This window comes from Balaenoptera borealis (genome assembly GCF_965194805.1).
Source record: "Balaenoptera borealis genome assembly, chromosome: 14".
Lineage (NCBI taxonomy): Eukaryota > Metazoa > Chordata > Mammalia > Artiodactyla > Balaenopteridae > Balaenoptera > Balaenoptera borealis.
The window spans coordinates 79943364-79961910 of NC_138875.1; the positions used below are offsets into that span (position 1 = coordinate 79943364).

Here is an 18547-nt window from a genome sequence, read left to right on the forward strand (position 1 = left end):
ACTTGAAACCAGGCATTAGGAGGCCTCTGGCAGGGCTGTTGTACTTGGGTTTTGATGTTTTAATTAGCCAGCAGTCATATTAGCTGACTCAGGAGGGGACAAATGGGGAGATTAATATAGCAGTCAGGGGCCTGCATGGGGGATGCAAATGACTTTTCTGAGTGGGGACCTAAGCTAAAAATTCAGATTAGTGGCACTTGTGGGTTGTTAAGCTGGGAATGGGGCACAAGTGGACTTTGGGCTGCGGCTGTGTGTGTTTGTTTCTGGATTTGCATCTGGGGTAGACAATGGAAGCTTTTCAGGTCGCGGGAGACACTGACTCGATTTCAGTGGGTTCAGGCTCCTCGATGCCTGTTCCTAAATTTGCAAAGGAGGCTCTGAGCTCCTGGGCATTTCAAAGGCTTTGTCAACACCTCTTTGCTTGGGGAGCCTGCAGAGAGGCCCTGAGGAAATGGAAGGAAATGATCTCGCAACCCAAGAGGAGACAGCAGGTGAGGTCATGTCAGCCTAGGGTCCTGAGCCAGGAATTCAGCTTGTAGGAGCCCCGGCACCCTCATTCCTTGCCCCTTTCCTTCCCTCCCTGCTTTCTCTCTTTCAACAAATACACACTGAATACGTACTGTGTGCCAGGGACTTGTGTTCTAGGCCCTACAGTGATCCCCATTCTCTTGGGAGAAGCATCTTCTAGCTGCATGCTCTGAAGCAGGGGTTTGCAAACTGTGGCCCCGTGGGCCAAATTTGGTCTACCATCTATTTTGGTACAGCCCATGGACTAAGAATGGTCTTCCCATTTTAAACTTGTTGAATAAAAAAGTCAAAAGAAGGATAATGTGCCATGACAGGTGAAAGTTACATGAAGTTTGAATTTCAGTGTCTGTGAATAAAGTTTTATTGGCACACAGCCAACCTTGTTTGTTTCCATCTTGTCTACGGCTGCTTTTGCAATACAAGGGCAGAGTGGGGAAGTTGTGATGGAGACTAAGATGGGATGGCCCACAAAGCCAAAAATATTTCCTATCCTCTTCTTTACAGAAAAAGTTTGCAGACTCCTGATTTGAAGGATTAAATTCCGGTGGCTGAAAGGTAACCTATCTTACTTATGTCTCCATCCACTTAAACATTGCTGAGTCAGAGATCACTCCTTATCATTCTTTAAAACAGCGCCCCATCCTTGTTACTCTCTGCCCCTTTATCATGCTTTATTTTTATTCATAGCACTTATCACTGCCTGTAGTTTGTGAGTGTATATGTATTTGCACATGAATGTACGTAGTTATACCTCTTTATCTTATATAGATTTACATATATCTTTATAGATGTTTAGATATAGATACAGTTTTTTGCCTACTCACCATCCACTTTGCTCTTTCGCCAGTCTCTAGACCGGTGCCCAGCACACACTACGTGTTCAACAACATGTTCATCTGAGGTCTGCTATGGACTGAATTGTATCCTCTCGAATTCATATGTTGAAGCTCTCATTCCCATTGTGACATATTTGGAGATAGGGCTTTTAGAAGGTACTTAAGGTTAAATGAGGTTATAAGGGCAGGACCCTAATCTGATAGGATTAGTGGTCTCATAAGAAGAGGAAGAGAGATCGCTCTCTCTCTCTTTCCCTGTGTGCACAGGCTGTGTAAGGTGGGTGTCTGCAAGACAGGAAGAGAGCCCTCACCAAACGCTACCATGCTGGCACCACCCTCCAGAACTGTGAGAAATAACTTTCTGTTGTTTAAGCTGCTGAGTCTGTGGTTGTTGTTTTGGCAGCTTGAGCTATTTAATATAAGGTCTAAATGCATTTCAAATTGTAAAGCAATTATACTCCAATAAAGATGTTTAAATAAATAAATAAATGCAGTTCAAAATTGTGGAGTTCCTTAAATGCTAAGCCAAAGATTTGGGCCTTGATTTAGTAGACAGTGGAGAAGCTGCCTTATGGAGGGGGTGGCATTATCGAAGCTGAATTTTAGGAAATATGTGACTGCTGGGACTACAGGAGGGAGAGGGTGAAGGCTCAGAGACCCAGGGGGGCGCTGCTGCACCAGTGCAGGGGAGGGGCCAGGAGGGTGCAAAATACAGTTGCAGGAGCAGACGACAGGAAGGGAGGAGATGGGAGCTGGCGTGCCAGAAGCAGGACAAGAGCCTTGTAGCATGAGAGGATGGGAGGGAAAAGAACAAAGTCAACAATGACTTGGAGGCTTCCGGTCTAGGTAAGTGGGAGGATGTGAGCCTTTTAGCAGACGTTGGGAAGTAAGGAGTGGGAGTGGGTGGGAACGTGGAGGGAGGATTTTAAGGCAGGAAGATAGACGTTAGACATCAGAATCTGGCAGATCTAGAAATAGAGGCCGGGCACCCTGCCCTCCTCCGATCGTGGGCTGTCACAGCCAGGAGCCTCACAGTGAAACCGGGACAAGAGCTTGACAGCAGGGAGGGGGGTGCCTGCCAGACACAGAACATATTAGGAACAGTTAGGAGTTGAACTGTGTTCTCCCAATTCATACCTTGATGCCCTAACCCCAGGACCTCAAAATGTGACCTTATTTGGAGTCTTTAAAGAGGTAATTAAGTTAAAATGAGGTCATTAAGGTGGCCTTACTCCAATATGACTGGTGATCTTACAAAAAGGGGAAATTAGGAGGCAGACACGTATACAGGGAGAACGCCGTGTGAACACGAAGACCGTCATCTACAAGCCAAGGACAGGGGCCTGGAGCAGCTCCTTCCCTCACAGCCCTCAGAAGGAACTAACCCCGTAGCCACCTTGATCTCAGACTTCTGGTTTCCAGATTCTGAGATAATAAATTCCTGTTGTTTAAGCCACCCAGTTTGTGGTGCTTCCTCCTGAAAACAGCTCTAGGAAACGAATCTAGGAGCTGAGGCCCAAACCTGTACAAAGCAAGTAAGTTCTCGTTCTTTCACCGTTGGTGTCAGGGCCAGCTCCGCCCTCACAGGCCTGCAGCAACTTGCCCTGCTTGGCTTGCTCTAAAATGAGGGCAGCACGCTGGGGCTGAGCCGGGCAGCGGGCCATCCGAACCAGGGCCTGGACGCCACACCCCAGGCGGCACTGTTCCGATCTGTGGGTACCACCGCTCAGAGCAGCAAGTATAACCCGGTTGGGAGCTGTGGCAGCTCAGTTTCTAGAACCACGGGCCCGCAAACCAGCAGGTACGCACCCATCCGTGCAATTTAAAAATTGCTACTTATAAAACTTAACCAACGGTGTTAAGTACCTTGGAGTATAATTTCCTTGTAGCGTATTCAAAGCATGATTTCTAAAGTGATTCATTCTTTATAATAACTCCACAGAAGCTTGAAATGGCTTATTCTTTCCCCACTCTCTCTCTTTCCCCCGATTCAATGGTCCGTGTTCTGTAGTTTGTGGAGGTTGATTACGGAAGGGGCTGCTTGGAAGTCACTCTTGTCACAGTTTGGGTTCACAGACAAGAGCCTCTGGAGGTGAGGGTTTGTCTCTGTTTTTGTTTTTGGGCCTGCAGCGCTGCATGTGGGATCTTAGTTCCCCGACCAGGGATTGAACCCGCGCCTCCTGCAGTGGAATCAGGGAGTCCTAACCATTGGACCGCCAGGGAAGTCCCAAGGGGTTTTGAAGTTAGCTTGCTGTTGCTTTCTCCAAATGAGGTGATGTTTGTAGTCACGATGATCTCACAAGATGATCAGGATATTAGACAACTTTAAACTTGGTCCCATTGCCAGACCAGAATGTACATGTGCGCTATGAATTAATTTTGAGAAATCCTGTAATTATCTTGTGGTCCATTCCTATTATATTGCATTGTACTGTGTGTGTTTATTAAAAGCGTTAACTTGCTAAATGTAAATATTTAAAATGCACAACAAGCTTGGTGATCATGTTTTGGACTTTTTACCTTTTAAACATCCTGGGACCCTCAGAAAATCGAAGTGGGGTGGGGCTCTGGGGACTTCCGAGAATCTCCATGTGAAGGTGGCTTTGGCTGCTGATACCCATTTGTAAATAGAGGAGGAAGAAATGACTTTGACCCAACTCGGTCTATCTGGGGAAAGAATCTGAATACAGTTTGATGCAATAAATGAGCATACAGAGTGGAGTCACTGATTCCTGAGCTAGGACGTCATTGTCCTACACGGACAACACTCAAACAGCTTGCATTGAATATATTCACTATTAAAACAAACAGCTAACAAAATACGTGCAGGGTTTCCCTGTTGGCACAGTGGTTGGGAATCCACCTGCCAATGCAGGGGACATGGGTTCGAGCCCTGGTCCAGGAAGATCCCACATGCTGTGGAGCAAGTAAGCCCGGGCGCCACAACTACTGAGCCCGCAAGCCACAACTACTGAGCCTGCAGGTCACAACTACTGAAGCCCGCGTGCCTAGAGCCCGTGCTCCACAAGAGAAGCCACCGCAATGAGAAGCCTGCACATCGCAACGAAGAGTAGCCCCCGCTCGCCGCAACTAGGGAAAGCCCGCGCGCAGCAACGAAGACCCAACACAGCCAAAAATAAATAAATAAATAAATTTATTTATTTATTTATTTATTTATTTATTTATTTATTTATTTATTTTAAAAAAATGTGGAAATTCCAGCAGGGCTGAACCTGAACACCCGTCAATATAGGCCCCACTTCCTGGTTCCACCCTGGCTCAGACCACCTACAGCAGCAGGTCATAGAAGGCTGGTCCCTTGACTAAGTGACCTAGGAAGACCCTGGAGGTCACTGAGCAGGTGATGGTCTGGGTGGAGGGATGTGAAACATCAGCAAGATTTGGATTCTGCCACCACTGGGAACTGAGGGACTCTGTTCAGTATAAATTCCTGGAAAGCATCCTTTGCGCCCTGTTTGAGGGCGATCCAGGAACCCCTGGTGACTCGAGGAAGTGGGACGGGGGTATTGAACATGCTTTAGGGAAAATCCAACCTGAGTGTCTCACTTTGGTCGTGAGCCAGATCAAGGCAAAGGATACCTGGCCCGATAGAGCTGGGGGCAGAAATGGGTCTAATTGCAACTTATATTATATTAGGGATTTGGGGGCACTTTCCCACAGAGAGAAACTAACCTCAAAACATAAGAGGTTTCTCAAGTGCTTAGAGACAGGCTTAGGGAACGGAGTAATCAACAGGCCCCCCAGGAAGGTACCCTGAATGCAGCCAGTGGAATCTGCTAGAGCCAGCCAGGTGGGCTCTGCGGGGAACATCTGCTCATGAGTCTACGAAACCGCAACTATCACAGTGTGATAACTGCTGTGTGTGTGTCTGTGTCTGGAGCTTGTCTTGAGAGTGGTTGTTTCTGGAGGTTGAGGCAAATACTCGGGAAAAGATGACGTCTAGGCTCTGAACTCAAGGGCTGTGATCATTTCAATTTCATTTCGAGTGACATTCAGTAAATGCCTATTCTGTGCCTCACCCAGGCTAGGCCACTGCATATCCACTGGTTCATGGACTCCTCATGGTAACCCACTTTTCAGATGAGGAAATGGAGGCTCTGAGAAGTAAACTGACTATCCCCAAATTAACAACTGATAGGCCACAGAGCTGGGCCTGGAATCCAGGCCCTCGAAGTTTCCTTTTTTTCCATCTAGGTCTTATTGCTCCCTGCTCTGTGTATTCCTAGAGCTTGGCCCCAGGAGGTAAATGCCGTACACAACATTGATTTGAACGATTGACAAGGATGACGATGTCGTCGTAAAGGGAAAGAGATGCGGCTTTGTCACCAAGACTCAGTGGGTGGTCGCTTTCCCTTTCTGGGCCACAAGGGTGTCATCTGCAAAATGGGGACAGGGCTTCTTGCCCTATCTGCCTCACATTAGCAATATAATCACTAGCAATACATCTTTACCTAAATTAGCAATATGATGCCTAGATCAGCAATATAATAATTAGCCGAATCACAACAACAACAATAATAATAACACTAATGAACTTTTTTGGAGCATTTATTCTGTGCCAGGCCTTGTAGAGTTAAGAGTGGCTCTAGGGCTCCATGGCCTGGGTTCAAGTCCCATCTTGCCCACTTACTAGTCAAGTGACCTTCTTCAAGCTATTCAACCCTTTGGGCCTCAGTTTATTCATCTGTAAAATGGGAACGATAACAGTACTCCATTCGGTTGGGCTGGGGATTAAATGAGACTGTGGACCTAAAGTGCTTGGCACAGTGCCTGCCTCCGCTCAACAAATGTTAGCTTTTATCGTGACAGCAGATGCTATCATTTCATACAGTATCTCATTTCTTCCTCCCCACTACTCCACGAGCCCATAAGCCACTATGAGCCTCAGCGCAGATGCTACTCAGTTGTCTGACCACGGTCACCAGGAGGAGGAAGCCAAACGTAGGCTGACCCCATAGCTGAGCTCTTGAGCCCAGTGCTGTGCATGAGTCCAGGGATTAGAATGACCACACCCCCTGCAGGGCGGTATCGTTATCAGCGTTACTGTTATTTTTATCCCGACATCCTTACGTGCAGTGAGTCAGGGCTGACTTAGAAGATTTCCCTGCAGCACGCTGGGCTGTCGTTGAGAGGCAGAGGGCTGTGCTGGCTTGCCTTCATCCCAGCCTGGCTGGGTCTGGCGGCCCCTTTTGGTCATCAGCAAAGTCAGCAGCAGCTGGCCGGTTAGGGTGTTTACTCCCAGAGGGGCCCTGGACACCTCTGAAGATTGAGGGCCCATAAGCACTCCCCTTTTGCCTTATAATTTGGAGCTGTGCAGAGAGGCTGGGGTGATGCTGACACTTACCTGGAAATAGGGAAAAGCTTCTCAGCGGATTTTGACATTTTGAAAGCTAGCAAGTCCTATGTCCCCAGGGGTGAGGAAATGCCAGGTTCTTGACGAGGTGGTGGGGATGGGGTGGGGAGGGAGATTTCATAATAAGAATCATCTCTCTGACTACCTTGTTGCCTTTGTCAGTAAGTAAGAGGCCGGAGAGAGGGGCAGCGGGCTGAATAAGAAGGAAGAAACCCAAATGGAAATGCCACTTCCCCCAGGCACAGGACCCCCCTTGCACCCACTAAGGATTGGATGGATGCTTAATTAGTATCTGAAAATAGACGTTCTGCTCCCAAGCAGGGCACGGTTCTACCCCTACCCCTTAGGAAAGCAAATCAGGCAGGCGAGAAAAATAGATGCTTAATAAGAAGGGAAGCAGAGAAGGGCTTGTTTCAAATCCTAAAGTTTTGCGGGGAGAATGGACAAACAGCACTTTCTCATGTCCTTAATCTAGGGTAGCATTTCCACTTAGGAGGGTTATTATGTAAGGGGCTTTTAGAAAGTGTCAAAACTCAATATGTGTCTCAGGTGGTATTAGCATCAAAGACAACCTCAGCAATCAAATAATAATCCTTAGCAAGAAAAAGAAACATAGTTTATCAGCCATCGCTGTTCCTTTTAAAACTGTAATGCTTTTCCCCACTTTCTTCTAGGCAAACTCCTACATGATCATCAAAACCCAGATCAAATGTCACCTCTTCCAGTAAACCTGTCCTGATACTGCCTGAGGTATTTATGTTCCCACAGTGTCTTGTGTCCCTCTCTATTTTAGGATTAATTGCACTATCCATGCGTCTGTCTCCCCACATTCACCCGTGAAGGTCTCAAGGGCAGGGAGGGCGATGCTTGCTCACCTTTGCTTCCACCCCAAGCTGCGCAGGTGGCAGGTATTGGGTGACTATTTTTTGTGTGATGGGTGAACAGATTCATTCCATCCACCAGCCCAGGCCAGATACAATTTGCAAGGGGATGTTAAAGATAAGCATCACAGAGTCATTCACACACTGTGTCCTAGTGACCAGGGACTTGAGTCTCACTGCCTCTACCCATTACTGACCCAAACTATTAGCAAGAGAAATAACCACTAGGTAAAGACTAACATCTCAGCCTTCTGAGGCTAATTTAAGAGAAGTTGCCTCTATGGCTCGATTTTCCTTGAGTCTGGACAAACAAGAGTATCAAAGAGGATAGGACAGACCACACTATTCCTTCAGGGACCTAACAGTCGTCTGAGTCAGGAAGTTCTTTCTCATGTCTAGCCTGCATCTGCCCTGCTTCACCTGGGCTCTGTTGCCTTTTGCCCAGTCCTTGGGGAAAAGGCAGACCAGCTGCTCCTCCACCAGCTCCTGTCTCTTCGCGACTCAGGAAGGCAGGTAGTGGCTGGATCTCTCTTTGTGTTATTAATAATGCTACCCCCTCCACCGATGCCTAAAAAAGCAGCAAATGTGGGTTACAACTGGGAGGAAGGAAGCTGATTGCAGGAGCTCCAGGTAAAGTGGTTTTGAGCAGGTAGAGAAGAGGCTAAGCATAGGAGCTGGTCTTTCAGGTCAGAAAGAAACACGTTGGGTTCTCTGTTAATTTGCTCAGCCTGGGAAACATTTCTGAGCCCTGTGGCTGTGAGGGTGTCTAGCAGGAGGTAGCTGGGCTGTTTCTTTAGCACTGGGACTCCAATATAACTGAGTGCTTGGGTCTCCAGCTCTTTTCAGCTCTATTTCTGAGAGGCATTTGCAAAATTGAGTCTTAGGCAACAGAGCCCGGATAATCGCACAGGTCAGTGATTTTGAACCTTTTTTGGGTCACGGACTACAGTGAGGACTTGATAATGATAAAGGAGTGAGTGTAAATCCAAGCACTGCTGGTCTGTATGTCATGCTTCCAGGAGCTCCCATGTCTAAAACTGTTTGGCCGTCTTAACCTCAGGAAGACTGTCTTTTCCCCTTTCTCCAGCACCCTTTCTCCTCCAAGGAAATGGAATTTCCATTTTAGAGGAGGCCTTAAGGCAGGTTCCCAGCACCTCCCCCTGATTGCTATAGACTGAATGTTCATGTCCACCACAAATTCATCTGTTGAAACCCAACCTCTATGTGATGGTTTTGGAGGCGGGGCCTTTGGGAGGTGATGAGGTCATGAGGGTGGAGCCCTCATGAATGGAATTAGTGCCCTTCTGAAAGAAACCCCAGAGAGGTCCCTTGCCCCTTCTGCCATGTGAGGACACAGACATAGACGGATGTCTATCAACCAAGAAGCAGGCCTGCACTAGACGTTGAATCTGCCAGTGACTTGATCTTGGATTTCTCAGCCTCCAAAACTGTGGGAAATAAATTTCTGTTGTTTATAAGCCACCCAGTCTACGGTATTCTGTTATAGCAGCCCAAATGGACTAAGATACTGATCATTTCATCATGATGCTTTGCAAAGAAGGTCTCTGTTCCTATTAATCTCCCTGTCCTGTCCCCAGTATTGAACTCTACTCCTCTGGCTTGAAGTTCAAGTTTATGTTTTTCAAGCTGTCACTGTCTAACCAATATGGACCCTCTGAAAGGAAATAGCCATAATCGTGCTATCACTCAGATTTCAGCAGGACTTTAAGGGTCTTTCTGGTGGGGTCAAGGCCTCCTCTGCTTCTTCCCTCTACCCCAGATCTCAGGGGTTACTGCAGACCAGCAATCCCAAACTCTGATACATAGAGGGGGCAGGTAGGTAAGGCAAATAAGTAAAGGGTAATCTCAAGATAGAACACTTGGTTGCATATTAAACACATAAGAATATTCTTCATTCTCACAAACATGAAATCTTTCACATCTTTCCTGAAATGTGTGAACCTCTTGGTCAATCTCTACCTGCCACTTGTAATAAAGACATGGATACGAAAAGATTTAACTTTCATCCTAACTATTATAAGAAAACCAGCAGCACTAATGTTATGATAAATGACAATGAACAGTTGGCAGTAATGAGAGGGGCACAATAGAGAGTGGTGGGGATTGTGACAAACTGGAGAGCCCACACCCTGTGTAGTGGGGACAGCTGTTACTCAGTCCAGGCAGATTATTGCCCCATAAGAATATAGGCTCAATGTAGTCAGACTGTCCACATTTGTAAGAGAAGTTGTAAATGTGATAATTACATGAAAATTTGAAACATTGGCAATAAACTCAAAGTACAAACATAAATTGTCAATTAGGACAATATAGTACAAACTTAACAAATCATGTCTACAGCCTGGATCTGGCCTGAGGCTATGTCTTTCTGTCCTTTGTCTTGGGAGGGTTTGCATTATGGCAACACCCTTTCCTTTCAGTTAAGAAAGAAAATGTAAAGAAAATTTAAGCTCTATTTATTCATTTAATCATTAATGGATAATAATAGTCCTTACACTCACAGTATGGCCTGGATTTTTGAGGACAGCATAATAGAAGGCTACAATTGTGCTTGTCCACCAAACATTCCCAGGTGTCCCTGCAAGAGGGGGCGTGCTTGGTCGGTGGCATCATGGGTCTGACCTACTGTGGAATCCCTGATGTCTTTATCTTCCCGGCCAACCATCGGCAGCTAAAGAAAGCAATTCCCACTGAGGCTCTGGAATGTCTCATCCTCCCCTGTGAAGCTACTTAGACAGGCTATGAGTCATTGCTTATGTGGGCTAGTGGTGAAAAGTGTCGTCCATAGATTAAACATTGAAAGAAAGAGCTTGGCAACCTGGCCTGTGCCATCCAGGGCTTGGGACAGGTAGAGGGAAGGAAGAGGATGACCTGCTGAGTGGCCATTCCACCCATACTTTGCTCTGGTGCAGGGAAGGGGTGGGAAATTCACATGCCAGGGTTGCTCTGGTCTGGTCTGTTACCTGCCTGGGCAGGTGAGAAAAAGTGTCTGCTAATCTCTAGCCAGATCTAGCCACTCTCACCATATTGACTCAGCTGTTAAAACATTTCTCAGAAAATTGGCAGAGACTGAAGAGTTTGATAACACACCAAGCTGGCGAGGCTGTGGGGAAACAGTCATTCGCCTGCTTAGCAGGTGGGAATGGTGCAACCTCTGTGGTGAGCAGTTCGGCCATTTCTGCCCAAGTCACAAATGTATATGACCTTTGAGTCAACAATTCTGCTTATTCTTTTGATAAGCCCACCCATCTGTCAATGAGGTATTTGCACAATGTCATGCATTATAGCAATGTCATGGCAAAATATTGGCAATGGACCACGTGTCCACTTTGGAGGACTGGCTCAATAAACATGGCAGAGCAATATAATGGAATATTATGCAGCCATGAAAAAAGAACCAGGACTCTTTACCTACTAATGAGGACTAATCTCCAAGATACGTTGAAAAGTGAAAGAACAAGGCACAAAACAATACAGCCATATGTTGGAGATACTGTGGGTTCATTTCCAGACCAATAATAATACAGCAAATACAAAAATAAAGTACGTGACACTAATTTTTTGGTTTCCCAGTGCATACAAATGCTATATGTACTATACTACTATACTGTAGCCCACTAAGTGTGCAATACCTTGTGTCTTAAAAAATGTACATAATTTAAATTAAAAATAATGTTACTGGAAAAATGGCACCAATAGACTTGCTCAGTGCAGGGTTGCCACAAACCTTCAATTTGTAAAAACAAACAAACAAAAAAAGCAATGAAACAAGGTCTGCCTGTATGATGTGCTCTCCTTTGTGTCAAAAACGTGAAAATAGCTCTCTGCACATGGCCCTGGGCTGCCATCTTGGATTGCAGTGTCGTTCGACCCACTTCTGCACACGGCCCGCCTGAGCTGAGGTGCTGGCGGAAGCCATTCCGCACTAGGAACTCCAGTCAGAAGAGCTGGGTGTGAGGCCTCTGCACGTGGCCCCCTGTGAGCAAGTGAAACCCAACTAAGCACAAAGGGGAAAAAAAAGCCATCTCAGAGCTGTGACTATTTTCAAGGCTACTGTATTTCTCAGTGGAACACTGCCTTTGGGGCGAAACAAGGAAGAAGTAGGTGATTCTAATGTGCAGCACAGAAGGAGAGCCACTGCAGGCCAGCTTCTCCAACTCTGAAGGCACTCCAACCGTGTGGCTCACAGGGTCTTGGTGCTCCGGCCGGGTGTCAGGCCTGAGCCTCTGAGGTAGGAGAGCAGAGTTCAGGACACTGGACCACCAGAGACCTCCCGGCCCCACGTAATATCAATCGACAAGAGCTCTCCCAGAGATCTCTGTCTCAACACTAAGACCCAGCTCCACTCAACGGCCAGCAAGCTCCAGTGCTGGACGTCCCATGCCAAACAACTAGCAAGACAGAAACACAACCCCACCCATTAGCAGAGAGGCTGCCTAAAATCATACTAAGTTCACAGACACCCCAAAACACACCACTGGACGCAGTCCTGCCCACCAGAAAGACAAGATCCAGCCTCATCCACCAGAACACAGGCACAAGTCCCCTCTACCAGGAGGGCTACACAACCCACTGAACCAAACTTACCCACTGGGGGCAGACACCAAAAACAACGGGAACTATAAACCTGCAGCCTGTGAAAAGGAGACCCCAAACACAGTGAGTTAAGCAAAATGAGAAGACAAAGAAATACTCAGCAGATGAAGGAGCAAGGTAAAAACCCACCAGACCAAACAAATGAAGAGGAAATAGGCAGTCTACCTGAAAAAGAACTCAGAGTAATGACAGTAAAGATGATCCAAAATCTTGGAAATAGAATGGAGAAAATACAAGAAACGTTTAACAAGGATCTAGAAGAACTAAAGAGCAAACGAACAATGATGAACAACACAATAAATGAAATTAAAAATTCTCTAGAAGGAATCAGTAGCAGAATAACTGAGGCAGAAGAATAGATAAGTGACCTGGAAGATAAAATAGTGGAAATAACTACTGCAGAGCAGAATAAAGAAAAAAGAATGAAAAGAATTGAGGACGGTCTCAGAGACCTCTGGGACAACATTAAATGTACCAACATTCGAATTATAGGGGTCCCAGAAGAAGAAGAGAAAAAGAAAGGGACTGAGAAAATATTTGAAGAGATTATAGTTGAAAACTTCCCTAATATGGGAAAGGAAATAGTCAATCAAGTCCAGGAAGTGCAGAGAGTCCCATACAGGATAAAACCAAGGAGAAACACGCCAAGACACATATTAATCAAATTATCAAAAATTAAATACAAAGAAAAAATATTAAAAGCAGCAAGGGGAAAGCAACAAATAACATACAAGGGAAACCCCATAAGGTTAACAGCTGATCTTTCAGCAGAAACTCTGCAAGCCAGAAGGCAGTGGCAGGACATATTTAAAGTGATGAAAGGGAAGAACCTACAACCAAGATTACTCTACCCAGCAAGGATCTCATTCAGATTTGACAGAGAAATTAAAATCTTTACAGACAAGCAAAAGCTAAGAGAATTCAGCACCACCAAACCAGCTTTACAACAAACGCTAAAGGAACTTCTCTAGGCAGGAAACACAAGAGAAGGAAAAGACCTACAATAACAAACCCAAAACAATTAAGAAAATGGTAATAGGAACATACATATCGATAACTACCTTAAATGTAAATGGATTAAATGCTCCCACCAAAAGATACAGACTGGCTGAATGGATACAAAAACAAGACCTCCCGTATATATTCTGTCTACAAGAGACCCACTTAAGACCTAGGGACACATACAGACTGAAAGTGAGGGGATGGAAAAAGATATTCCATGCAAATGGAAATCAAAAGAAAGCTGGAGTAGCAATTCTCATATCACAGAAAATAGACTTTAAAATAAAGACTATTACAAGAGACAGAGAAGGACACTACATAATGATCAAGGGATCAATTCAAGAAGAAGATATGACAATTGTAAATATTTATGCACCCACATAGGAGCACCTCAATACATAAGGCAAACGCTAACAGCCGTATAAGGGGAAATCGACAGTAACACAATAATAGTAGGGGACTTTAACACCCCACTTTCACCAATGGACTGATCAACTAAAAGGAAAATAAATAAGGAAACACAAGCTTTAAATGATACATTAAACAAGATGGACTTAATTGATATTTATAGGACATTCCATCCAAAAACAACAGAATACACTTTCTTCTCAAGTGCTCATGGAACATTCTCCAGGATAGATCATATCTTGGGTCACAAATCAAGCCTTGGTAAATTTAGGAAAACTGAAATCATATCAAGTATCTTTTCCAACCACAACGCTATGAGACTAGATATCAATTACAGGAAAAAAACTGTAAAAAATGCAAACACATGGAGGCTAAACAATATGCTACTAAGTAACCAAGAGATCACTGAAGAAATCAAACAGGAAATCAAAAAATACCTAGAAACAAATGACAATGAAAACACGACAATCCAAAACCTATGGGATGCAGCAAAAGCAGTTCTAACAGGGAACTTTATAGCAATACAATCCTACCTCAAGAAACAAGAAAAATCTCAAATAAACAACCTAAGCTTACACCTAAAGCAATTAGATGGAGCAAAGGGAACCCTCTTGCACTGTTGGTGGGAATGTAAATTGATACAGCCACTATGGAGAACAGTTTGGAGGTTCCTTAAAAAACTAAAAATAGAACTACCATGACACAGCAATCCCATTACTGGGCATATACCCTGAGAAAACCATAATTCAAAAAGAGTCATGTACCACACAATGTTCTTTGCAGCTCTATTTACAATAGCCAGGACATGGAAGCAACCTAAGTGTCCATCGACAAATGAATGGATAAAGATGTGGCACATATATACAATGGAATATTACTCAGCCATAAAAAGAAATGAAATTGAATTATTTGTAGTGAGGTGGATGGACCTAGAGAGTGTCATACAGAGTGAAGTAAGTCAGAAAGAGAAAAACAAATACCGTATGCTAACACATACATATAGAATCTAAAAAAAAAAAAAAAAAAAAGGTTCTGAAGAACCTAGGGGCAGGACAGGAATAGAGACTCAGATGTAGAGAGTGGACATGAGGACACGGGGAAGGGGAAGGGTAAGCTGGGACAAAGTGAGAGAGTGGCATGGACATATATACACTACCAAATGTAAAATAGATAGCTAGTGGGAAGCAGCCACATAGCATAGGGAGATCAACTCAGTGCTTTGTGACCACATAGAGGGATGGGATAGGGAGGGTGGGAGTGAGGCACAAGAGGGAGGAGATATGGGGATATATGTATACATATAGGTGATTCACTTTGTTATACAGCAGAAACTAACACACCACTGTAAAGCAATTATACTCCAATAAAGATGTTAAAAAAAAAAAGCAATGAGAGAAAGAAGAACAAAAAGCCCCCAAAGTTAGCAGAAGGAAAGAAATCATAAAGATCTGATCAGAAATAAATGAAAAAGGATAAGGAACCAAGAAGGCGGAGTAGAAGGACGTGCTCTCACTCCCTCTTGTGAGAATGCCAGAGTCACGGCTAGCTGCTGGACAGTCATTGATAGGAGGACACTGGAGCTCACCAGAAAGGGTATCCCACATCCAAAAACAAAGGAGAAGCCACAATGAGATGGTAGGAGGGGCACAATCACAGTAAAATCAAATCCCATAACTGCTGGGTGGGTGACTCACAGACTGGAGAACACTTATACCACAGAAGTCCACCCACTAGAGTGAAGGTTCTGAGCCCCACGTCAGATCCTCAACAAAACACTAGCAAACAGAATCCAACAACACGTTAAAAGGATCATGCACCATGATCAAGTGGGATTTATCCCAGGGATGCAAGGATTCTTCAATATATGCAAATCAATCAATGTGATACACCATATTAACAAATGGAAGAAGAAAAACCATATGATCATCTCAATAGCTGCAGAAAAAGCTTTTGACAAAATTCAACACCCATTTATGATAAAAACTCTCCAGAAAGTGGGCATAGAGGGAACCTACCTCAACATAATAAAGGCCATATACGACAAACCCACAGCAAACATCATTCTCAATGGTGAAAAACTGAAAGCATTTCCTCTAAGATCAGGAACAAGATAAGGATGTCCACTCTCACCACTATTATTCAACATTGTTTTGGAAGTCCTAGCCATGGCAATCAGAGAAGAAAAAGACATAAAAGGAATGCAAATTGGAAAAGAAGAAGTAAAACTGTCACTGTTTACAGATGACATGATACTATACATAGAGAATCCTAAAAATGCCACCAGAAAACTACTAGAGCTAATCAATGAATTTGGTAAAGTTGCTGGATACAAAATTAATGCATAGAAATCTCTTGCATTCCTATACACTAATGATGAAAAGTCTGAAAGAGAAATTAAGGAAACACTCCCATTTACCATTGCAACAAAAAGAATAAAATACCTAGGAATAAACCTACCTAGGGAGACAAAAGAGCTGTATGCAGAAAACTATAAGACACTGATGAAAGAAATGAAAGATGACACCAACAGATGGAGAGATATACCATGTTCTTGGATTGGAAGAATCAATATTGTGAAAATGAGTATACTACCCAAAGCAATCTACAAATTCAATGCAATCTCTATCAAATTACCAATGGCATTTTTTACAGAACTAGAACAAAAAATCTTAAAATTTGTATGGAGACACAAAAGACCTGAATAGCCAAAGCAGTCTTGAGGGAAAAAAACGGAGCTGGAGGAATCAGACTCCCTGACTTCAGACTATACTACAAAGCTACAGTAACCAAGACAATATGGTACTGGCACAAAAACAGAAACACAGATCAATGGAACAAGATAGAAAGCCCAGAGATAAACCCACACACCTATGGTCAACTAATCTATGACAAAGGAGGCAAGGATATACAATGGAGAAAAGACAGTCTCTTCAATAAGTGGTGCTGGGAAAACTGGACAGCTACACGTAAAAGAATAAAATTAGAACACTCCCTAACACCAAACACAAAAATAAACTCAAAATGGATTAGAGACCTAAATGTAAGACCGGACACTATAAAACTCTTAGAGGAAAACATAGGCAGAACACTCTATGACATAAATTATAGCAAGATCCTTTTTTGACCTACCTCCTAGAGAAATGGAAATAAAAACAAAAATAAACAAATGGGACCTAATGAAATTTAAAAGCTTTTGCACAGCAAAGGAAACCATAAACAAGATGAAAAGACAAGTCTCAGAATGGGAGAAAATATTTGCAAATGAAGAAACGGACAAAGGATTAATCTCCAAAATATACAAGCAGCTCATGCAGCTCAATATCAAAAAAACAAACAACTCAATCCAAAAATGGGCAGAAGACCTAAATAGACATTTCTCCAAAGAAGATATACAGATTGCCAACAAACACATAAAAGGATGCTCAACATCACTAATCATTAGATAAATGCAAATCAAAACTACAATGAGGTATCACCTCATACCCGTCAGAATGGCCATCATCCAAAATCTACAAACAATAAATGCTGGAGAGGGTGTGGAGAAAAGGGAACCCTCTTGCACTGTTTGTGGGAATGTAAATTGATACAGCCACTATGGAGAACAGTACGGAGGTTCCTTAAAAAACTAAAAATAGAACTACCATACCACCCAGGAATCCCACTACTGGGCTTATACCCTGAGAAAACCATAATTCAAAAAGATACATGTACCACAATGTTCACTGCAGCACTATTTACAATAGCCAGGACATGGAAGCAACCTAAATGTCCATCATCGGATGAATGGATAAAGAAGATGTGGCACATATATACAATGGAATATTACTCAGCCATAAAAAGAAACGAAATTGAGTTATTTGTAGTGAGGTGGATGGTCCTAGAGTCTGTCATACAGAGTGAAGTAAGTCAGAAAGAGAAAAACAAATACCGTATGCTAACACATATATATGGAATCTAAAAAAAAAAAAAGGTTCTGAAGAACCTAGGGGCAGGACAAGAATAAAGACACAGATGTACAGATGTAGAGAATGGACTTGAGGACACGGGGAGGGGGAAGGGTAAGCTGAGACGAAGTGAGAGAGTGGCACTGACATATATACACTTCCAAATGTAAAATAGATAGGTAGTGGGAAACAGCCGCATAGCACAGGGAGATCAGTTCGGTGCTTTGTGACCACCTAGAGGGGTGGGATAGGGAGGGTGGGAGGGAGATGCAAGAGGGAGGGGATATGGGGATACAGGTATACCTATAGCTGATTCAATTTGCTATACAGCAGCAACTAACACAACAATGTAAAGCAATTATACTCCAATAAAGATGTTAAAAAAAAGTGAAAATAATGTTTGTGTATTTGTTTGTCTATACATAAAATATTGCTACAAGGACCCCTAAAATGATGATCGATGAACGCTGCTCGCCTCTGGGGAGGGAAACTGTGTGGCTGGGAAGACGGGAGAGAGAAAAAGTTTTTACCATGTGTCGTTTATATCTTTTAAATTTAGAACCATGTGAATGTCTTTCCTGGTAGAAACAGAAGGAAAATTTGAAAACTAGCAAGCTCTCAAAGTAAACTCAACCATATCAAAGCCAAAATCCATAGCCCAGGATAAGCACTCCTGGCCTCAGCTCCCCACCCCAGCTATCCAGCTACACTGGCTGGTTTCCTCCCCCACGTGGTTTGGAATTTGTCTCCCCAAGAGGATTCAGGGAGCCGTGGAGTGTGGGTGCCAGGCTGGTGCCACCACTTACCTGCTCCTTCTCTGAATACGGGTTGTTGAGGACGACTGGCATGTTGCCCTTCCCCCACAGGTCATTGAAGACTCGGTCGTTCTCCACACCGAGGGGCAGCGGTTTGTGTGATTTGCCATCCAGATCTCTGAAAGGCAAGGCAGGGGACGTG

General features: G+C 44.0%; 1 protein-coding gene and 1 long non-coding RNA gene across 5 annotated transcripts in view; one reads left to right on the forward strand and one right to left on the reverse strand.

Moving 5' to 3' along the window:
• The window catches only part of LOC309611398, a 545103-nt gene that overhangs the window by 148454 nt on the left and 378102 nt on the right, over positions 1–18547 (forward strand). The gene's annotated exons all lie outside the window — the stretch shown is intronic.
• NOS1 (nitric oxide synthase 1) overlaps positions 1–18547 on the reverse strand; it is a 200128-nt gene that overhangs the window by 61364 nt on the left and 120217 nt on the right. For all 4 annotated transcript variants that reach the window (XM_082355693.1, XM_082355691.1, XM_082355694.1 and 1 more), the window contains exon 3: positions 18397–18523. In XM_082355693.1, coding sequence (XP_082211819.1) covers positions 18397–18523 — 127 coding nt within the window. The remainder of the gene's footprint in view (positions 1–18396; positions 18524–18547) is intronic.